The sequence below is a fragment of the Condylostylus longicornis genome, unplaced genomic scaffold (genome assembly GCF_029603195.1).
Source record: "Condylostylus longicornis isolate FDR11 unplaced genomic scaffold, ASM2960319v2 ptg000013l, whole genome shotgun sequence".
In the NCBI taxonomy this organism is placed as follows: domain Eukaryota; kingdom Metazoa; phylum Arthropoda; class Insecta; order Diptera; family Dolichopodidae; genus Condylostylus; species Condylostylus longicornis.
The window spans coordinates 17,630,006-17,653,217 of record NW_026577982.1 but is presented as its reverse complement, the minus strand read 5'-3'; the positions used below and the strand labels follow the sequence as shown (position 1 = coordinate 17,653,217).

Here is a 23,212-nt window from a genome sequence, read left to right as displayed (position 1 = left end):
CTCTCTGAGCTTAATGGCCTGATAGATTTATATGACATTATATGAATCACTATACTAGAGAAATAAAATTGTAAAATTTTTTATTTTTCTCAAAATAAAACGTAATGTCTGAGCACGTCTAGATTTATTTTCTATTTTTATTTTCTCATGGTGTAGTGATTGAACTATTATAGATATGCAAATACATAATTATTTACATATTATTTCAAAATTTTAAACAAAGTCTTTGTTTCAATCGGAGAATTTTTACTTCATTTTTATACTTAATAAATTTTTCCTTTTATATTATTTACTTCATGATAATTTGACAATTTTGTAGAAAAAAATTTACCCAAAAATGTGTCACTTGTTGTCATTACTGCCTTAAAATAATTAATTATGTTAAGTATTATATGTATAATAAAATTATAATTGTAACAACATATAATTTACATAATAATATGTACGTAAAAAATACATATATTGAATCGATAGAAAAAATATAATTTAAATACTTCAAAACTTGAAATGGTTGTGTTTTATATCTTAGCAAGAAATTAGAGCGATAAAAGGTCAAATAGAGTACTTTATTTTAAAAAAATATTTTTGTAGCTACACATACATATGTATCTATACATACATATGTATCAAAAATTTGGAGTTTTTCAAAAAAATTAAAATAAAAAAAGCAAAAATTTTAACTTTGACGAGCTTTACCTCGAAAACTATGGCTCAAATCAAATTAACTGTAAGACTGGAAATGAGGAGCAATCAATCGCTTGTGAAACCAGCCTCCGATGGCATCTTTAAGCATTTATTTACATGCAAGAAAAATCAGGTAGCTTTTTTCAACAGGCCGTAATTCGAAAACAAGTATATCTGCATCCTCCCCTTACAATTTTTTTCTGAAAATTGATCAAATAATAATCCCGAAAATTATTTGTCACCTTACATGAAATCATCTTGATACTCTGTATCAAGATAAAAATGAAAAATAAAGAACTAAGAAAAATAAGTGAAAACATCATAAACCGAAAAACTATATTCATAAAGTTTTTAAATTTGTATGTACATATCTCTCCTTTTTCCAAAACTGGAAAAGCGATATAGAATTAGCCTGATACATTAATATTATGAAAAAAATAAAATTTTGATAAATCCTTAACCAAAATCAACAAAGTTGTATCGAACGTAAACTATAAAATTTCAGCCTGTACTCATTATAACATCATACTATACAAACCCGTGTTTACAAATTAGATTAAAATTTTGACTTCAAGTGACAAAAGTAAGAAGTACACCATAATTAAACAAGGTAAATTTAAATTAATAAACATTTATTTCATCATTTTTCTAATATTTGTGTATGTGTATTATTTATATTTAAATAATTTTTTTCTTTTAGTTATTGCAACCTATTCTAAAAGCTAAAAGCGACATATACTAAAATAAAGATATTAATATGTATACATTATATTGCTAATATTATTTGCGAATATATTAATATTGTAAACTTTTCCTTTGTATTATTTCAATACATTATTCATAAAATACATAAGTTTTATTTGAATTTCACTTTATTTTTGCGTTTTTCACAACGTTATCTCCTTTTTTTAAAATTATATTAAATTCTTTCATCTCATTTTAGTTGCTACTGCAAAATTTATTTGTAAAAACTTTTTTTTTACACAACATAATATGATATCATTATTAGTTATAATATATTGCATATATTTGATATACCTGATAAATATGTTTTTCAAACAAAATATGTAAAACATTAAATTATATACATACATAATTACATACAATGTATTTTACGGATCGGGAAATTAACTTTTTGTGTATCTTGATTCGATTAATTGTGCAACTTATAAATTCTTTAATAAAAGCAAATTTCATGTCATAAACCAATAAAAAAACACAATATGTACTAAAATAAGCATTGCGCATTTAATACAAAAATTAAAGATCTCATTCTGTATCTGCTTTCTTTAATTCTCGTGTGAACAAAAAATAAGAGAGCATCACAAATTTTTAACAATTTAGTTTTAAGTTAAAAGCGGCTTTTTACAAAAAAAATACAGAATTCAATTACAAATTTAGTAGATTCTTTAAAAGAAATATTTACTTTTCACTTTAAATCTGATAAATGGAAAAAATAACTGAAAAAGTAAAACAAGACTTTAGCATTAATCCTATGATAACGGGCAGTATATTATGTAAGCCAATATTCACTTCGTAAATAGCTCACACAAAGGTTCTTAGTTAAATTAACAAACGAACAAACTTCACTTAAGAAAAAGTCCGCAGTGAGAAAACTGAAATTGTTTAAAACAATTCCCGATACATATATCCTCATATTTCATCATAATCACTGATCAATATGTACATCGTTTAGTATTTCGGGTGCACTATTAATTTACTTTTCGGAAAAAAGTAAATTACACTCTATTCTTAGTTTTGTGATAACAAACAAAAAATTCAATGGCGAAAAAGATTCCAAACAATGTTTCGTAAATTTTAGAATTTTGTAAATTTTTGATTACTCTTTAAGCCGAATTCAAATTGGCACAACACAATCATCTTATTTTTCACGATATCTATGTTATTAAAAATGTTGTGCTAAGTTTTGAGCTATATTTGATGTTTATCTTTTTGATGTTAATCTTTATTCATTTGGCATTTTATACCATTACATTTTTTTATTTTTAAATTAATTACTACACTTAATTTATATATATTTATGGAATTTTACTCAATAAATTATTTTTTATACGTTTATATTATTTAAATAGTTTAATTTAAATAAAATTATAAAAATCCCCAAAACATAAAATAATATATACAATGAATACAATTTTTTTTTTAAAATATTACGTTTAAAAATAAATTTAAAACTTATAAATTAATACAGCAGCACCTTTTAAAATTTTCTTTGTAATTTTATAAATTCAAAATTATCTGTATAATATCATTGCACCATTCAATGGGGATTCGTTCATTGTGTTATATATTTTATTAAACTTTTCAAAGTAATCAAACAATAAAAGGAACTGAAATAATTTTTAATATAAAAATATAAAATTTAATAATTATCTTTTACAATATTTAGCTTAAATTGATACAGTTTCTAATTGAATATTCATGTCTGTTTCAAACATTTATTCTTACATAACTATACTACATACAATAATAATGTATATGTTATTTTACACAATATGTCAAAAAATTAGAAAATTGGGCAAATAAAAAATTAATAATGGTGCCATATAGGCCTCCTTGTAATTCGATACTTTTTGGGGTTATAGTATATCCAGAAACAAAAATTTTTGTTCTGGTATTTGTAGCGATTAGGTATTTTATCTATTAAAACAGGACTAAAACATTCTAAGATTAAATTATAATCTTGAAAATAAATACACTTCGTAAAGAAAAGTTTGTTTTTTCAATAATGTATATTTCATTACTTACGGTGAGATATATATGATGTCTTTGAATTGTTCAAAGTTCTTTGAGTTTCAATTGCAAATATTCTAAATAGATATTTTAAATATCAGAAATATTATAAATATAATATAAGTAAAATTTTCTTTGTATTTTAAATTCGCATATTTCGCAAATCCAAAAAAAAAACTCGTTTACTCACAAATTAAACTTCAAAAATTTCAAAAAAAGGTATTATGATTTCACAGTCGTGCAAGGGTTTATATAACTTAGTTAAAAAATAAATTTCAAGCAAATAATTTAATATAAAAAAACTATATGTATGTATATGTATTGACTAATATATTTATCAGGGTTTAATGTAAGATTCAATGCGATAGATTTTGATTTTTGGTCCTAGACTTTTATATTATCAAATCTAAATTAGTTTCTTTTCATGAAAATTACTAGCAAAAACATTTTTCTGTCACTGCTTTATATATACGATATCTAATCTTCAATTGATTTCGACAGTTTGATTGTTGAGGCAATATTAACTTTTTAAATTAAATATTAGATTTTATTTTTGAAGTTACTTTTTGTATTTTCAGAATACTCTCCGATAAATGCTAGAAAAAAACTTAGTGACATATTGCTATCATAACCGTATCACTAAATACAAATCTCTAAAGGTAGCATACACGCTACAAAAGTCATAATATAACTATTATACAAAATAAATAAAAATATTAAACGAACAATTTTAAATAAGTTTGTAGCATTGCATTGATGACTTGCAAAATATACTATATATAATGAATTGTCCACAAATAAAAAGTTAAGAGATTTAAAATATACAAGTTTTATATCTGATTTATATACTTTTTAAGTTTTAAAAGCTTTCCTATATTTGTACAAGGTAATCAATTTAAGCTTTAAACCTGGTTAAACTAAAAAAAAAATAATTTTAAAATTGTATTCAAAATGTCTCATTGACATATGTATTATGTATGAATGCATGTACTCAATAAACTATAAACAAAACTAACAAGTAGACTAAGCGATGCGGTTCTTTTATGATTGATTAATGATTGGTTTCTATATAAGTAGTGCTATATTTTTTTGTATATTTAAGTTGCTATGTTACAAGCATTGTCGTTTTAACATATATGTACATACATACATATATTATTTTAATTATTATTTGGTCTTCTGCCCCGAGGTTTAATATTCTCTGATATCTGCCACATTTGTTCTTCACCGAGGAAATTTTCAAAATTTTCAAAAAATTGTATTATTTTTTCGTTCCTTTTATATAAATATGAGCTAGAATATAAATAAAAATATTAATACGCAAATTAAATTAAATAACTAAAGTCATATTTACCATGATTTAAATCTTTTCATATTAACAATAATGAAATATTGTTGCCATCTTTTAGAAAAATTTATAACTCCGTTTTTTAAATAGTCTGGGTTACCAACGTGAACAAATGTTAAATCTTGTAATACTAATCCACTAAAAAAATGAATGTTATTTTATGAATTTTACTAATACAACATTATAGTTGCGGAATCAATAAGAATGTGCCTATTACACTACTAATTTATCTTAATGGAAATTTCTTCATGCAACTGCAGAACAACTGCCTTTAACTCGTTCCTTTGATTACGTCATCCATCTGTTCTGCAGTTGCATGAAGAAATTTCCATTAAGATAAAGAATGTTACTTTTTTTTAGTCAGTTTATAAAACTTATATCTTAGCATAATTTAGTCAAAATAAATGAGATTTATTGGAAAAGGGGATTTATTAAGCATAAAGTTGAAAATTAATTAAAGATACAAGAAGTTTCTTTAAAATCATAGAAAGATTTTTCTATAAAAATTTTGATCCATATATAGAAATTAGTCACAAAATTCATTAAATACTCAAAATTTTTATTTCTTTCCAATCTTTAAATTCAAATTTAAATATTTTCCTTATGAAGTACTTTATTTATAATCGGTTATGTGATTGAAACCCTAAGATCGGTTATGTGATTAATCCCGATAACTAAAATATCAGTCCATGCACAACTACTTGCAAAAACATCGGCTAAGTAACAAACCCAAAATAGGAATTGAGTTCCTGATTTGAGATACTGACTCATTTATAAAGTTACTATATTGCCAGTTATTTATTTGGTTAATTGATGATACACCGTCTTTTGCGTTTTTATCTTAATATGAAATTATTGAACTAAATCAAATATTTAAAATGAAAACACAATTGACAAAGTACACAGAAAAAATGGAAATCGACCAATTAAGCATAACTTACAAAAAAAAAAGACTTAATTTATAAAAGTGCACTACAACTACTAATTGCAGTTTCCAATTACCCATGACGTTACATTCGTCGTTTCTAAATGGAACGATGTTTTTTGGAATATGAGTATAACCTTATTTTTAAAGAACTTTAAAGCCCAATTTAAATCAGGTATTCCATTAAAAAAAAACTGACAAATTACTTGGAATTTTTCTTTTCAAAGCATAAATAAAATTAGAAGCTTTCAAAAAATTTTAATGGAAGACTTACTGTGGTAACTCATTGGAAAGCATCAATAAGTCAGAAAAACAAAAATTTAAATAGGTTAAATTTAGGGCAGTTGTACGGAGCGGATATCGTGCCAAAATAGGAAACTGAAATAATGATGTACAAAGTAATTGGAAATTGAACAGCATTTGTGAGAAGATTAAAGTAGACAGATATTAAAGAGATTGTACCTTAAAAAAATATTGGAAATATCTGTTGGAAACAAATGATTTAGCTAAAAAATAATGAGTTAGGGAATACAAGAACGCATTTCGCTGGACATGGTTGTAATACCCAAAATTTATAGCATAAAGGAGTCCTTGTTTCTGAAAGGCCTAAACGGATTGTAAATTAAAAAATCTGTAGATTCTCGATTTACTGGTGAACAATCAGTCGATGGGATTTTTTTCGTTTTAGATTTTTGGATTTCGAATTTTAACATGCATATCCCATGTAAACGAACCTATAAAATAAACTTTTCAGTTTAAATTCATATTAATAAATAATGGATTTTGTAGCATAATAAATACTAGATTTCAAACAAGTACAAAAATATTTAGTATAATAGTATATAGTCACCAGAAACCGTCCTTGGCACAGACTACCATTAGGATAATCGATGTCTAAACTCGCAAAGAGTACTTTAGCTCGAGAAGAATACTTAATTTGTAAATACATGAGTGTTGAGCACGATTTGTTTCCAAACTGTGTAATAATCTTTTGGTTTTTTATTTTGTTGCTGTTATAATATATTCTGGTTGTGCAAGCAAAGTTATTCAGTATATTTTATAATATTGTAAAAATATAATAGTATAAAGTATAATGTTCAACTTACATGTAAGGAATGCAAGGTGGTGTTGTATCTCCCAATGCCTGTCTATAAATTCTAAAACTCGAACTAGAGTCTATAAGTGCACAATATTCTTTCAGTCCTTCAGTAATTGTCTTATGCCATTCCAGTCTAAAATATTAATTATATTTTTCGTTTGTTATTTTCACACTTCATCTTCAAAAAAAACTTCTATTCACCTTCGAATAGGCCCAGAATCTAATGCTGATAATAACGCTAAATATGAATTATAGTTATTTATTTTACGTAAATGCTTCATAATTTTAATAAATTTTATAACATATTTTTCGCGATCTTTTGCGTCATCTTGCTTTAATATTTGTGACCTAGCCCAATATGACATTTTATTAAAGTGTTCTGTAAATTTATTTAAATTTGGCGTCTTTTCATCGCATTGATCTTTGGCAAATCTATAATAAATGTGGATTTGGAAAAGTTTATAATATTGTCGAATATTTTAAATTACAGTTATTGAATTTTTTTAAATCCGTCAAACATAATACTTACAATAATACCTCGGGTATTTCAATCTTTTGGAACAGCTCAGCATCTAGCAGTGTCATTTGCTCCGCAATTTCATTTGATTTCAAATCTAACAAAGTTGGTTGATTCGTTACAATATTTCTTTGTGGCTCATATAAACTGCTACCATACTTAAGCTCCTTATACAATTTTATTTTGTCAACAATTTTGTTTCTTATTACTTTTGCATCGGGCAATTCTCCAGTGCTAACTAAGCAATATACAAACTCCATTAATATAGAATATAAATGCGGATCAATATCAGACGCCCTTTAAACAAAAAAAGTTATTTAATTAGTAAATGTTCAGCAAAAAAACTAATAAGGTAATTACGTTAAATCATTAACTACACGGTACAATAAAGAATATGTTTCCCGTGCTACCTTTTTCTTTTGTGCTTCACATATGAAAACATTATAACGATTTATCAGCTTTCGTATTAATTCGACTGGTCGAATAAAAGTTCGAAATGTTGTTATAAATGCTTCGCCGAATTCTGTAATTATGAAACATACACTTCATTCATGGTTTGTTTTATTTTAATTTTCTGAAAAAACTTTTCTTAAAAGAAAAAAAAAATATGTAATATATAAGTATAGAAAGAGTTATATGAAACTGCCATTAAACTTATTCCTGAAATTCAGATATTCAGATGTATATAAATTTATATGTATAGACATAATAGAGATGCAAATATCAACCTAAAATTGCACATGCAACGAGACTTTAGTGTTTTACTCAAATTTAACCATATAGAAACATTTACTCTTTCAGGAAAATTGGAAAACTGAAAAACATATACTGGAGAAATCAATGCAGGCACGCATTGATAAAATGTTCAACTATTTTTAGTTTAATATTCTATTAAATAAACTAACTTAGCAGAACTACTTAAGTAAAATGAAATGTATAATTTCGTCGATAAGTTCTCTTAAAAAATTTTTTGAAAAAAAAAAGTGTTGGTATTTTCGGGGCATTTGGAATATTTTAAGTATAAAAAGGTAACATTTAAAATCAATCTTACATGATTTTTCTTTATGAAAACATTGCCTAATTTGTAAATATTCTAACGCTAGTATTTTTGTATGTACTGTTTTCGGTTTTTTTTAACTTTGGTATATAATATCTGTTTTTTTTTTACTGTGATAAATAACTGTAGCTTTGAAAATTTATCTAATGTGATCTTTGAAATCTAATGTGATTCCGAAAATTTGTTTTAATACTTTGTCAGATTCTTTAAAAAAGCTTTTATCTTTTACTAATGACGCAAAGACTATTTCTTTTGTAAATGAATACGAAGACGAACTGGCAAAAAGAACATATTCTTCTAAGAATTTATCCAATAGTTCACCAAAAAATATTCTAAAATCTCAATCAATTAATTGTCTTATTATAAATATTTTTTTATATAAATACAAGTACACAGTTTTTAGAAAAAATTTATCTAAAAATATAAAGAAAAAATTAAATTTTAATGCAAAATTGTAAAAAGAGTCTAAAATATACATATACATATGAATTAATGTATGTATGTAACCCTTAAAAAAATTAGCGCACATAAAACTGCACTAAAAAGTATTTTTATAATTAAATGTTTATCACATATTTATATAGAATCTATATAATCTATTTATTATATCTATTTATTCTATGGAATAAATTTAATCTATTTATTATATGTAATCTAATCTATCACGTATCCTAAAAAAAATTTAGAACAAAAAATTTTTAATGTAACTGTAAAGGAAATTTTTTGGAAAAATTTAAGGATAACCTGAAAGGATTTTTAGACTGACAGGAATTCAAAAGTATGGAAAAATGATAGAATGAAAAGGAAACTTCAACAACACTGCGATGTAAAAATTTCAACATATCATATGATTAGGCTATCCAGGCATAATTGATGTATAGGTACGAATATTATATAAAAATAACACACAAAAAATAATTCAACTATTCACATGCACAACTTCAAAATAAATTATAATAGAAATTTTAATTCTTACCATCACATTCTTCATCTTAAAATAAGAGGTAGGTATGTAAAATAAAATTGAATTAAGTTATGACATTCGTTATTTAATTTTTAGTGTAAAAAATTTCTTTTTCTTTTTGCAAAATCCTTATTTAATTTTTGTGCAATAATTACATGTCCTAAGGACTATACTTCAGCAATATTTAAAACTGAATTATTTTTATTAAAATATAATTATTTTGGTTAATAGTATGTATTTATTAGTTGTAAATTAAATTGCAGCTTTAGGATATTTTTACATTAGAAATAATGTTATTTTAATAGGAATAAGAAAATTACTTTAATCCAGATCTTTACGAACTTCATCTTAAAACCAATTTAATATTTGGTGTTGTGTTCACAAAGTTTCAAAAATTTACACTTTAATTATACTTCAGATTCAATTGGCCATATCCAAAATCAGTTAATTATTTTTATGATATAGGCTATTCGTAGAAAAACGTTGAAATGACGACTTAAGGAAAAATTAAAAGAAACTGAAAATGTTTTTATTTAAAAATAAAATATTTTTAGTAGGAACAGATGGTGCATGAAAATAATCCTATTAAAGTAAAATTATACGAGTAATGTTGGAAATAACACATTATGTATGTAATACATTTTCCCTTCCAATTTTTTTTGGGGATTTTGATTTGGACCCAAAAACATAAATAATCGAAAAATTGCACATTTTTAATTACAACATAATTATTCGTCTACTCGATTAGAATATACATAATATATTTTGACGATATTTAAATTTTTGTTCCTAAGTGATTTTAAGATAAAATCTGTAGAGATATGAACTGCGGTAATTTTTCCAAAAATTGAAAGAGTAACGTTTAAAAAATTTCTTTTAACGTGTTCTAACATTTGGCTTGAATTTAATTTAAACAAAAATTTGGCTTGAATTTAATTTTAATTAATTTCTTTTTATAATTCAAGAGTTGCTCAAAAAACTCCTAACATGAAGAAATAACGTATAAAATTATGTACAGAAACTTTATTTAATGTTTGATATGCAAATTTTTTCAGTACTTAAATAACATGATCATGTTTGCAGAATTGAAATGTTGTTATGAAAAGTAAGTCCGCAAAAAACATTGTGTGAATGTTCTACGAACTACATTTTTCGGAATCTCAAATTATTAGTTTCATATTTAAAATAAGCTGCCATGATTAGAATAAGAATTAAAATCAAAATCTTAACATCATGATCCACCTATAGTTATTTTTCAAATTTCTTAATAAATAATAGTATTTTATTGCGTGATATAATTTCTACTTATGTTTTGCTAATACAAAACCAGCTCACCGTTTTCGTTGTTTTTATGTAATTTAGTTGCATATACAATTAAGGCATCTAAATAGCCTCCTTTAACATCTGGACCATCTTCACCTTCCTTTTTAAAAATTAAATAATCTGAGACATCAATTTCTTCCATTAGATTCACGCCTGGGTCTACTTTAATTTTAGGCGATGGTACCTTAAAAATAAATATTTACGTATATAAACATTACTGCTCTTTCCAAACCAAATTTTTTAATTAATATGTAAATAAGTAAATAGCAAAAGTGAGTTTTTTGATAAAGCAAAATAATTAAAATATTATTTAAAAAAATATTTTGATATGATTTACCAATTTTTCTGGGGTTAAATTTTCGTTGTTCCGTAAAACAACTTCGTCATCATCGTCATCATTACATTCAGTAAGGCCTAAATTTGTTTGATTCTGATTATTTTTCTGTTTTTGATCATCTATTAAATTTTCACTAGTTTCTTCGGTAACAGTCGACATTTCGACTATTTGATTGGTCGCTTTTTTATTTCTTGCAATATCATTGCCTATGGTACAACTATTAATAACGTTACCGCTTGCGATATTGTCATTAAAAAAGCCTGGTTTCGGACTCTCAGGTGGTGTTGTTATAATAGTTGGTGTTCTACAATTATTAGATTTTGGTTGCCTTTTTGGTGGTAATGCCGGTGGTTTCTCATCATTGTCGAATGATGATACTGAATTTTGTGATAACTGATGTCTAACATTCTGCAAACTGAAGAAAAAATAAAAAGTACAACATTATAGAATTTAATTAAATTAAATATTTTGTTTAAAGTATCGGAATATAAATAGTAGTCATACTTCATTGTTTGACTGTGAATTATACTACGATTTGGTGAAAATGAATCTGAAGAATTTGAACTTATATTATAAGTATGAACTGAATGACGTAATGCATCCGTTGATGAACGTGATGATGCTGAACAAATTTCCATATATGCAATAACTGAAATTATCAAAAATAAAGTTATTTTTCTTCATTGTCATAGAAACTAAATAACTCAGGCGAGTTCAAATAAATAATTTTTAAATCTGAAATATAAAAAGCTGACATTTCATTCACATTTTTAATCTTATGTTTTTCATAAATCTCAACGAATTATGGATTTATGTTTATAATAATAGTTATTGTTTGCATTTAATTTACTGCACTTTTCCGTATTTACAAAAAATATTAAATACATTTTTTATTTAGAGCTAAAAGTTGTATAATTTTATAACTTATTATCTTTAATAAACTAAAAATGGTAAAATTTCAGCTTCTTTAAATAGAATATTATCACACTTAAATAAAGTTTCTTGTAATTTGTGTTTATGATTTTAAAGTATTTTAAGTGAAAGTGTTAAATAATTATTGAAATTATTTTTATGTAAGTACATTCATAATGTAAAATTAATGTCTCAATATTGATTGTACATATTTTTGTTCCTGTTCAATTTATTCTGTTCACTTTTTTTCAGATCTTATTCTGATCGAAATGTGGAAAATGTGTGCAGGTTTGCAATATTGAGTGTTAAAATTTAAATTCTCTCATAAAACTTACCCGAGTAAGCCACACTTTGAAACACTATTTGACATAATTTAACCCCACCAAATTAAAAATTATTTAGAGTTAGTTTAAAATTTATCATTTTATGTTATTTTATATTATATTTGAAAGAACAAGGATGGTTTTTTCCTATCAAATAAAAACATCAAAATATAGTAGAAAAAAAAATAAACCTACTAAATTTATATAAAACTATATTTTGTCATACCAATTTAAATATCACTGAATTCGATATCATATAGAAATATTTATTGTAAATCATGTTATAAACTTTGCTACTTAGCAACCTTAAGTTGTCTACATATTATATTAATTATAATCTAGAATTGATTAGACAAACGCATTAATTATTCCAAGAATTAAAGTCATACAGGTTTAAACCAAATAAAATACATTAAATTAATATACATTAAATTCAAATAAAGGCAAATAAAAAAAGTGTCATTTGTGAACTACTTCTACAATATGTATTACGAATTTCATTGACATGTCAAATTTCTTTTCTATTTTATCAAAACTTTTTTAGTTTATAATTTTCTTTTATTTTTAGTCTATCCGCTACAAATTTGTAAAAATTTTATTAAGATAACAAATAATAAAACTAAATAGATTTACTTATTTCAAAGCTGTAGATTGGCATAGAAATGTGCATACACAGTTTATAGCTAATTTAAGGGAAACTATAAAGTTTACAAATCCTATTACAATGAAAAAAATATTCCGATATACTATATTAACGTGGCGGGTACAAAGCCCAGATCAATTTTTTTAGACAAATATTACGTTTCCTATAGTCTTCTAAAAAACAGTCACCTTGCTTATACATATATTTAAAAGAAATAAAATTGTTGTAATAAACTTAATATATATATACATATACATATATGCTTTAAAATTTCAACATACTGTGTTTTTTCTTTGCTGGTAAAGGTGGAGGTATATCTCCCCATCTGTGATCAATTAAACTTTGATGTCTTGTCTCAATAAAATTTGAAGTTGATGTACTACGCAAACCTATGAAATCCGTTTGAGCAAGCCTAAATACAATTATATGATTAAGTTTAGCAGATAAATAATAAATTTATTTACCCTAAATCGTCATCCCTCTTTTCAAACTGAAAAAATGTATTATCCCGTTTATTTCTGGTTTTTGCTGGTAATGCTGGCGGTGACAAAGGTGATATTGAACGTAAATTATCGACTTCATCCATTTCCCCTAATTTATTAATATCATTACCCAAACATGTTTGAGTATTTGACATTACTGTCGATGTATTTTTCGTTGGGTTAATTTTCTTCTCAACGTTTTCATTGCCTTGTGGTTTGCCATTTCGTGTTAATGTATTTAAACAAATGTTAGTAGTTTTACCTGGTAGGTTACATTTCTGTGTTTGAAAGTCAATTAAAGTATCAATGTCATTTAAATTATTGCTTAATATTTCTTCTTGTGAAAAATTCAGTGTTGAAAACGTTGTCGATGATGACGAGGATGAAATAGTTTGCTGTGATTTCATTGTTGACGTCAATGATTGCTTCGTACTTGAGGTCAGTGTATTATTACAGGTAGTTAACTCTTGTCGTTGTAATAAATGTTTGTGTGAAACATTTTGATCGCAACTGTTGCTATTAAATATTGCTGCATGTTTTTGATGTTCTTCCTTTTGATGATATGTTTCAAATTTTATGGTATCATTATTATTGGCTGTTGCTGATATACTTAAAGGATCTATGCTATTCGGTGTTAATGAGTTTGATTTTTGCGACTGATTACTCTGACCAGATGAACGTTTCGTTGAAGAACCACCACTTTGTGTACTTGTTCGTAAAGATTGTACTGACATAAAACCTATAAATTTGTATTTTATTAATTTTTTATTGATTAATTTTTATTTTTATCGAATGATTTTCATTTATTTTAAAAATTATTCTATAAAAATCTGCTTGTTAAAATGAATGATATAATTAATGTAAGGATAACTACACAACCAGATTTTTTATAATTTCCTAAGTAATAATTTGATCTTTCTTAACGTATTGTTTGTGCTTTTTATAGTTTTCAGCCAAATTATTACTTAAAAATAAGTAATCGCTTCCATTTTTGCGCTACCAACATTTTGAAACGTGCAAAAAAAAACAAATTTTTATATTAATGTAATCCTTCAAAGTATAAGGCTTTTTGTTTAAGTTTCAGTTATTATAGAAATTTGCACAAAAAAAAAAATTAACAAGAAAAATAAAAAATTATATAACTATTTAAAAATTGCGAAGCTTTTACGTGTATGTAATTAGAAAATGTAGTTATGTTAAAAGACCTTCTAATTTTAAAATTTAATGATAATAAATATCGGTGACTTAAAGTTCTTTGAAATTCTTTGAAATATTCACTTATATATTCTTTGAAAATACATATACATACATATAAAAAAAATTGAACGTATTAGGAAAATACTAATTTTACTAAAATGAGCTACAATTAAAGGTTTATATTTCTGATATTTGCCAATTTTTATTAAAATATTCCGTATTTTTTCGTATGAAAATCCGTAATATGAAGAGATACATATCTTACTTTTTTTTTGCAAATATTTCTTCGTTTTAAAAATTTTTTGGGTTCAATTTTTTGTTATATAAATGTCAAGATAATATATAACTTAAATTGGAACATTTTCTCAAAGTATTTCATTTTTGCCTTATAACAGGATACATGACTCTTCTAACCCCTTTTTCTTGCAAATTTTAAAATATTTTAAAAGCTATTAAATACTCATAGAAACTATCAACACTGTTCTTATATATTTGATTTGCTTCAAAATGTTAATACTGCGTTTGATTGCCGATTACTGTAATTATCGGAAATTCATCAAAATACATATATTATAACATAGAGAAATATAATACAAATATGATATTTATACCCGATTCGTTGGATCTTCGGTTATCTTTGATTTCATTATTTTCTAAAAATGAAATATTTTTTTCCACGTTCTTATTGACTATGTTAGAATCTGGATTATTACGAAATTAATATTAATTTAAACTCAATTAAAAAAAAAACCTTACTTCTTGTAAAAGCTGCTAAGTTGAAGTCGTTGTCTAATGAATGTTGATCTTCAAATGATGTTTCCATCACAATTGCTTTTAATTCATCTTCTTCACGTGAATGATTAAGTGCAGAATCTAGTGAACCGGCACTAGCACTTAGTAGACTAGAATTATCATCTGGCGATTTAGACCTTAATGACAATCTACAATTTCAAAATTTTTGTAGCTATAATACAGTTTTGCGGAAATATTTAAGACCAAAAAAAAACTTAGAAAAATAAATAAGATAAATAAATTTGAAATAAGAAAGTCAAATGTTTCTGAGTTTCTTTTGGTCTTATATATTTAAACATAACTATATTTTATGCATGTATAAAAAAAATTGTTACAAAAGGCATTAAAATGAAATAGTGAGTACATTAATTTTTTTTGACACATTCCCAAAAAATTAAAAAAAATATTAGTTTCTCTGTTCGCCCGTCTGATCTCTATTTATTCTTCTAGAATTAGAACATCTTGTTTATTACTTCTAGATCATTAAAGGCGAAAGATTTTATTTCTATATTAAAATTTCCCTAGATTAATATTAATTCGTTTCTCGTCTTCCCGCCAATTTATAGCTCTTCAAATACATGAAGATGCAAATTTTTGACAATCTACTATCACATATCAGGTCATTGAAATTATCAGTTTATCAATTCCTCCCACTTTTTTGTTTCCAAGATATCAATTTGTATTTTTTATCATAAAATATCAAGAAAAACAATTATTTATTCTGATCAATCATAAATTTTGTGATAAAAAGTGATCACATCATTATTATCGCTAATGATATATTTGACATTATATCCGGCGTTATCTTTTTCAAATTATTCTTTAAAATTTTAATAAAATTCAAAATCTATTCAAAAATCTATAAGTACTGAATAAGCTGTAAAGTATATCTATATACATATACTGAAATATATCTAACTATACTAAAAAATATATCTAATCGAAATAATAATTGAAAATTCGAATTGATATTTGAATTTTTGATATGTTATGTTGTTCATAAATTTCAAATTTTCTTTAGAAAATTTTGATCTCAAAATTTTTTGAAGAATGCTCGGAATAAAAATTATTAAAAAAAAACATATGTATGCACACATCTTAAAAAAAATTGAGATCAAATCAAGAAGTTTTTTTTTAATTTTTTTATTATTTCCGTAAAATATACGCCTAATACTTTTATATAATACGGTTTGCAAAGTTTCACACATATAATTTTTAAAATAAGGAAAAGGATGAGCGATTTCAATTAATATTTAGATTTTAAGTAATATGAAATTCTGTTTTAACAATGCACTCTTAAAGGAACTCTTCAGAGATTGCTATGTAATAATATAGAAATAAAATCTAATTTAGTATTATACTTACTGATCTATACCAATTCCTAAATGGATTGCAGAATCAGTATTGTTATCATTCTCAACTGGAATATTTTGCATCCGTTGATTAATTCGCCTTTTTGGTGGTAACGGAGGAGGGTTTGTTTTCCGACTTACAGGTAAAGGAGGTTTTGGTGGAGGACTAGAATCCCTTAAAATGCTTTCGGTGCTATGTGATGTTCTCATAGGATTCGAACAAGACTTTTGTAAAATGTCTCGTTCACTGAATAAAATAATAAGATATTATTAATATACAAATTTAAATGCACACACAACGTCTTTTGAATTAAAACTTCCAAACTTAAAATGTAATTACTTTGGAGTAAGAGGAATATCGGGCAATGATGTCCTTTGACCAGCAATATCAATGCTCGGTCTACATAATGTATTTGATGTAGAGTTAGTGTTTTCTTTGTCTTGAATTTTTTCTATTGCAACATTGAAAAGATTCTAAAATAATAAAATTGGACTTTTTAAACTAAATAGTAAAACTTTTTAAAATTACATATGTATATATATATCTGAAATAATAAAACTAATTGCTGAAACATTTAATAAAATCTAAAGAGCAAAAAAACACACTACCTGCACCGCATTCTCAAATAATGTAACAATTTCTTTTACGTTTTCATCATTTAATGAAGCACAATCATTTTCATCTTCACATACTAAAATCTCATCACATAATTTTAATAATTTGGCTAAAGATAAATATACTTGGTTTAATGCTGATTGCAATGTTTGACTTTCAATTTGTGACTGCAAAGCTAAAATACGTGTTTTTGAAATACAATATTTGTAAAATAAAAATAATTAATTTACCTAAGCACATATTATTAGCTAGCTCTATTATTATTGTACCATTGCCTGGCAAAACCTCGTATTTCTTTTTTAAGATAACATCTTTAAAATGCTTCAAAGCATTTTTAATATCACGAACATGCCTATCAAGAGCATCAGTCGGTTTTGATTCCTCAGTAGTCTTATTTTCTCTATTACGCTTATGAGAAGGTGAATGTGATCTAGAACAGAAATGTCATAAATCACAAAAAATTATTTTTAATATCAATGAAATATAGCTAATTGAAACTATAAATAGCAAACTAGTTTCTATAGCTTTGATTTTTGATTAATTAAAAATAAATTTATTAGAAATTTATGAATTAAATATTTGAGTAGGTATATGATAAAAAAAAACCTGATAAAACCTAAATTTTTTCAAAAAGCAGTTTTTCTTTTTGTTTAGTGTTAATGTCATATTAGAATTATTTTAATTAAGCATTTGTTAATTTTCCTTATTTGTATAAATAGCAATAAATTTTTAAGAGAATCAAGCAATTTAACGAAGCATGATTTTATTATTTCCTTGATAAAAATATGTATAATGAAATATATCAATTTTATTAATTTGCTGAAAAAGTTTTTCAATATGTAAGTTTGTATGTGTTTTTAATATTAAAATGCTAAAACAAATTTATAATTATATATGTACATATATATATGTACCTTCCAAGAGTATTGGTAGGAGTCCGAATTTGCGAAATTTTTTCAAAAAGGCCATCCTTCATCTCTTTAAAGGATCTTGCTCGTCTAGCTAATTTAGAGCTTTTTAAGCTATTTTTGTGAGCTGAAGTAATTCCTGAGGACCCTGGTGTTGAAGGAGAACTGACATTATCTAAAAGGAAAAGGAAATTTATATTTGTATATTTTATAATTATTATATTTTGAAATTGATTTTGATTAACATTTTGATTTAATACGACTTTTAAAGTAATTACGACGATCAGTTGTAAGAAAACCGTCTTCAAGCTTCTTATAATCACACAAGAAATTTTCAATAAAGTTCGGCATTGAATAACTTTCATAAATACATATGTAGCTAATTAATTAGCGGAGTTAAATAATTTTTTTTTCAAATACAAACTCATTTCAACAAATCTTATCTACTGATAGTAAAACAGGTCGATAAGATAAAAATTTTTAAATTGAAATAAAAATCGCAAATATGACTGATTTTTCTAAATATAAAACTACATCTTATGCAGAATGTACAAAAATAAACAAATATTTTTGTATTTATAAATAAATATGTATTTCAAAACAGTCGTAATGAATTTTGATTAGAGATTCAGATGGCATTGGGTAAAAGAGTGTAATATGTATATCAGTAACAAATATATAAAAAACATTTTAAATTTGTAAAATAAATTACACCGTTCGTTATAATTTGTTTAAGTTCTTTTTCATTTTTCTTCACTTCCTTTTTCTTAACAACGAGTATCACTATAATGCATATGTACAAAAGTTGGTATGATTTATTGGTATTCTCTGCATAGTTATTATTCATCTTAAACTAGAAAATAATAATGTTGGAATTTTATGATTATTAATTAAAGAAAACCCCGTATAAAAATAGTTTTCCATAAATTTGCGAATAAAACAACAGCAATCAAAAATATTGCATATACATATATGCGGATTTAACTCATTTTCATATTCGCCTACATTACCTGACAGAAGCAACACCCTTACATTAGAAAATTTATTCTTTAAAAAGTTCATACCTGATTTGTGCGTTGAAGTCATCTTTCTGTAGATATTTCATTAAATTAACATGTCTCAATCATTTTTGGATAAGTTTAAAAAAAAATATGTATATATAACTTTCTAATAAATATCATTTTACTTTATTTTATTTAAGATACTTTTCGTTGAATTTAATTGTAAAGTTAAACGTCAATTTTTTTGTTTTTTTTTTTGTTGAATTAAGATGTCATTCAATTTCCAAACGTCAATTAATTTGTCCAGAATTTATAAGTTCACATTGACGGTTTCAGTTTATGCAGCAAAGCAAGTTGTATCACTCATATTATAATAGATAAAGTTAATAATATACAAATGTTTCGATTCTAAAAGTGATATTATGCTTCACTGAATCTAACTAAAATATATATTATACATGTTATTAATTCGCATCTATACGTAAATAATAATACTTTATTTGTTAATACCTATCAGTACTTAATATGTTCAATGAGTAAATTTAATAAGTAAAATTCCCAGCTCGGAAAATAGGTTTTACGTATTAAAAGAAGGATTTTAAAAATATTTTGATATTTATTTTCTAATCGTTTTCTCATCACTATAACCATGGGTTTATTCGAAATCATCAAATAAAAGTTCTTACGATTTTGTCAAAATCGAAAAAAAAAAAATTTAATTTAAATTTTAATACAATGTATCGTTTTTTTAAACACATTGTATTAATTTACATTTGAAAATTTAAAAATTTTTATGCATTGTATTATTTCTTTCAATTGCTTATTTTAATAAGAAAATTTTTTGTTTCAATTTATTTTAATTTTAAAATTTCTATGTAAAACTGAAAAAAGTACATAAAAAACATATGTATCGAAAAAATTTTAGATATGACATTTCAGTGTTAACAACGTCGTAGACCCAACATCAAATAAATTTTGAAAATAACACATCATCAAATTATTTTGTTGACATATTAGAAAATGACACAATGTGTCTGAAGCGTAGTAGAAGCAATTCCGAAGATACCCATGGGGCTAAAAAATGTTGCTCGTTCTTATTTCAAAGAAATATGTACATATTGCAAATGAAAAACTGTAGTTGAAACTAGGTGCAGACTGACGAACAAGAATTAGGTAGTTTATATTAATTTAAGGCTTTATGAAAGCTATTATGAAATTCCAATATTTGCATTTTCCTCCTTTTCACTACTAATACTATTGAATTCATTCAAAAAAATTGCCACTCAATGAAAACATATGTTTCTTCATTTATTTCATAAATTAAAAATGTAAAAATACAGGTTAAACTTTAAGTTTTTGAAAAAGGTATTTACTATTACAACCCACATTATAAACTTTTTTTATCTATTTATTAAATTCAAATGTAATTTTTTAAATTTAATTGTTAGCGAACAATAATAACATTTTGGCGATTATTCTGATCAGATATTCGCTTCTGGAATCATAATAACCGTATTAACTGTTTCCGAACTACTTGCTTTTCAAACTCATTCGCTTTTTAACCCTATTAGAGGTCGTCTGTTCGCCCGCACGGGAACTCAAAAACGAAAAGAACGAACACAACAAAGCTTTCACAAACTGCCAAAGGCGCAGCTATTGTAGTTGGTCTAATTCGAAAAACGGATTTGGGAAGGTGCCATACAAATAATAAGTTTTAAATGTTTTAAATTTAAGACATACTTATAATAACCCCAATAATAAAGTTTTTAAAGTTTTAATATTACTAATGTGAAAGTAATTAAAACACTTTTCATAATGAAATATTGAATGCATACAAAAAAAATCTGATGTGATCAGCACATAACCGACCGCAATGTGTATTATCCAGTTAAGTGAAAAAGTTATGGAATATTATAAAAATGTCTGTTAACTACTTATTTCCAATTTTTAGGACATTAGTAAGCTTATAGTTAACATACCTAGAAAAATGTAAATTTGGCTCTTAGTAGAATTTCGCTATGTGCTACCCGAATTCCCTGAAATGCTCGCCAGTTAGTTTCGGTAACAGCCAGAACTCAAATATCAAATTTCAAGAAATTCCGTCAATTCGTTCCGTAGATATAGTGAAAAATGTAAAATCGGCCCGCAGATCAGTTTTCGAGCCCTGATCTTTCCAAAAAATTTATATGTTCATTGTTTTAATACGTGGAATTTAAATATTAAATTTCAATGAAATCGGTAGATTGTTTCTCTTTATATACACAAAAATGTATATTTGGCCCGTAGTAAACGTCCAGTTGCTGATGCCTGATTTCTTCCAAAAGTTAGGAATTTTTGCGGACGGTCGAGCGAAGCTTATATATGAAATTTCAAGTAAATCGGTTAAATATTTTCTTCAAAATGCTCAAAAATGTAAAACAGGCCCCCTAAAAAGTGCAGTTCCCGAGGCCTGATATATGTATCCCAAAAGTTGATCAATCGTATCACATATAAAATTTCATCAAAATCGGTTCAGCAGAACTTGAGATACACGCGTGCACACACAGACCGACAGACCAACAATAAAATATCAATAACCTTAAATATTTGATATAAAGAAAAAACTACGGCATATTGGTTACCAATGACTTGCGAAATTGAGATATGACTCTATGATATCATGGAACAGTCCCATACCCTTCCTGGGGATGAAAAAGAGAAAAGAAATTCTTCACACCAAGTGTAATACAATATTATTATATAAAATGATCTCATCAGTTTCCGATTCTTTATATAGCAAGCCTTGTATGGTCTTATTAGAGCAAATATACATGCATACATATGTAAATTCACACACATACTAAAGTATTACATTTTATTAAAAAATTTTGATTGAAATATAGTATATAGGAAAAGAATTTACATAATATGTACCTACAAACGTAAATTTTTTTCTTATTTACCTGATAAACAGTATTTTTTTATGTTCCTTCCTTGTGCAGAAACCTATTTGAATTTCTCCTAAATAGATTTTTTTACTTGCTTCAAAAACTAATGCAAAATAAAGTGAAACAATTAATTTTATTGCTACAAAAATCAACTACATAATATGTATATTATTAAACTTCTTGCAATTATTTGTAATACCGTACTATACTAAACTGAACATTTGGAGTAAAAAAATTCAAACTATAGTGAAAATTAAAGTTTAAAAAAAAACTAAAACCTCTGCAATAGTGTACACATTATATACTTACATATGTATGTGTGTATGTACTGATGTGTGACTTGTGTACACAATGCCTGCTGACAAAGCTAACAAAAGTTTATTTGCATGACTAATGCTAACAGTCATCCATTATTTTCTTAACATTATTCTTATTAACTTAGCACTAAAGTTCATCATCACAATTAATATTCCTAACCAGAAATGAAATATGTATTTGAAAACATACCATATAAGGTAAGTCATAATACCCGCTAATAGTTTGGCCAGACGCAAAAAAAAATGAGATGTATTGTGAAAATAATTTATTATTAAGAGTTATACGGTTCTATAACTTTGTATATGAATATGTACAAAATATTGCATTCTTTTTTTTGAACTGAAAATAATTTAAAAAATAGAATTCTTTGAGAACAGGCTCGAAAAGCGAGTTCTTAAAAAAACCACGACACCCTTTTAATACATTTATAAAACATAATATGTCATTAAGAAACATAGGCATTATCATATTAAATGATTTGTTATACATACATATATTCATATAAAATATAAATATATGTATGTATATCACAAAATCATTTCATATAAGCTTATTTAGAATTGGAGAACTATCGATATATTGCACCATCGATATAACCGATATATCGTCGTAAAATTATCGTGATATATCTATAGTTGTGTAATGCAACAATAATATAATATACCGGTGGCCTGCATTTAATTTGTAAAGAAACATGTTATAGTGTTATATGCATGGTAGTATTATTATAACC

At 25.2% G+C, this 23,212-nt stretch overlaps 1 protein-coding gene across 8 annotated transcripts; it reads right to left on the bottom strand.

Annotated features, from left to right (window-relative positions):
* Positions 1-1,393: 1,393 nt before the first annotated feature.
* LOC129605692 (guanine nucleotide-releasing factor 2) lies at positions 1,394-22,261 on the bottom strand. Of its 8 annotated transcripts, XM_055515598.1 has the most exons (22): positions 19,298-19,456; positions 18,240-18,408; positions 17,556-17,755; positions 17,319-17,500; positions 17,050-17,183; positions 16,723-16,956; positions 15,322-15,506; positions 15,177-15,266; positions 13,351-14,107; positions 13,168-13,298; positions 12,256-12,279; positions 11,513-11,657; positions 11,009-11,423; positions 10,684-10,855; positions 9,361-9,375; positions 7,688-7,850; positions 7,340-7,624; positions 7,012-7,242; positions 6,818-6,943; positions 4,793-4,924; positions 4,589-4,731; positions 1,394-3,035 (listed from the first exon to the last, which is right to left on the bottom strand). In XM_055515598.1, the coding sequence occupies exons 1-21, from the start codon at positions 19,317-19,319 to the stop codon at positions 4,599-4,601; spliced, it is 3,945 nt and encodes a 1,314-aa protein (XP_055371573.1). In that variant the 5' UTR covers positions 19,320-19,456; the 3' UTR covers positions 1,394-3,035; positions 4,589-4,598. The 8 variants fall into 8 exon arrangements, with proteins under 8 accessions (XP_055371573.1, XP_055371577.1, XP_055371572.1 ...); XM_055515602.1 differs by lacking the exons at positions 1,394-3,035; positions 19,298-19,456 and adding an exon at positions 22,177-22,261 and having other exon boundaries at positions 3,042-4,731; XM_055515597.1 differs by lacking the exon at positions 1,394-3,035 and having other exon boundaries at positions 3,042-4,731.
* Between the last annotated feature and the right edge of the window lie 951 nt (positions 22,262-23,212).

Excerpts from the sequence above, each read along its gene's own strand:
- LOC129605692 (XM_055515598.1), bottom strand. The coding sequence starts at position 19,319 with ATGACTTCAACGCACAAATCAG. Across the intron at positions 17,756-18,239 it reads CCTACCAATACTCTTGGAAG|ATCACATTCACCTTCTCATA; the intron begins GTACATATATAT and ends TTTCTGTTCTAG. Across the intron at positions 17,184-17,318 it reads TATTTGAGAATGCGGTGCAG|AATCTTTTCAATGTTGCAAT; the intron begins GTAGTGTGTTTT and ends TTATTATTTTAG.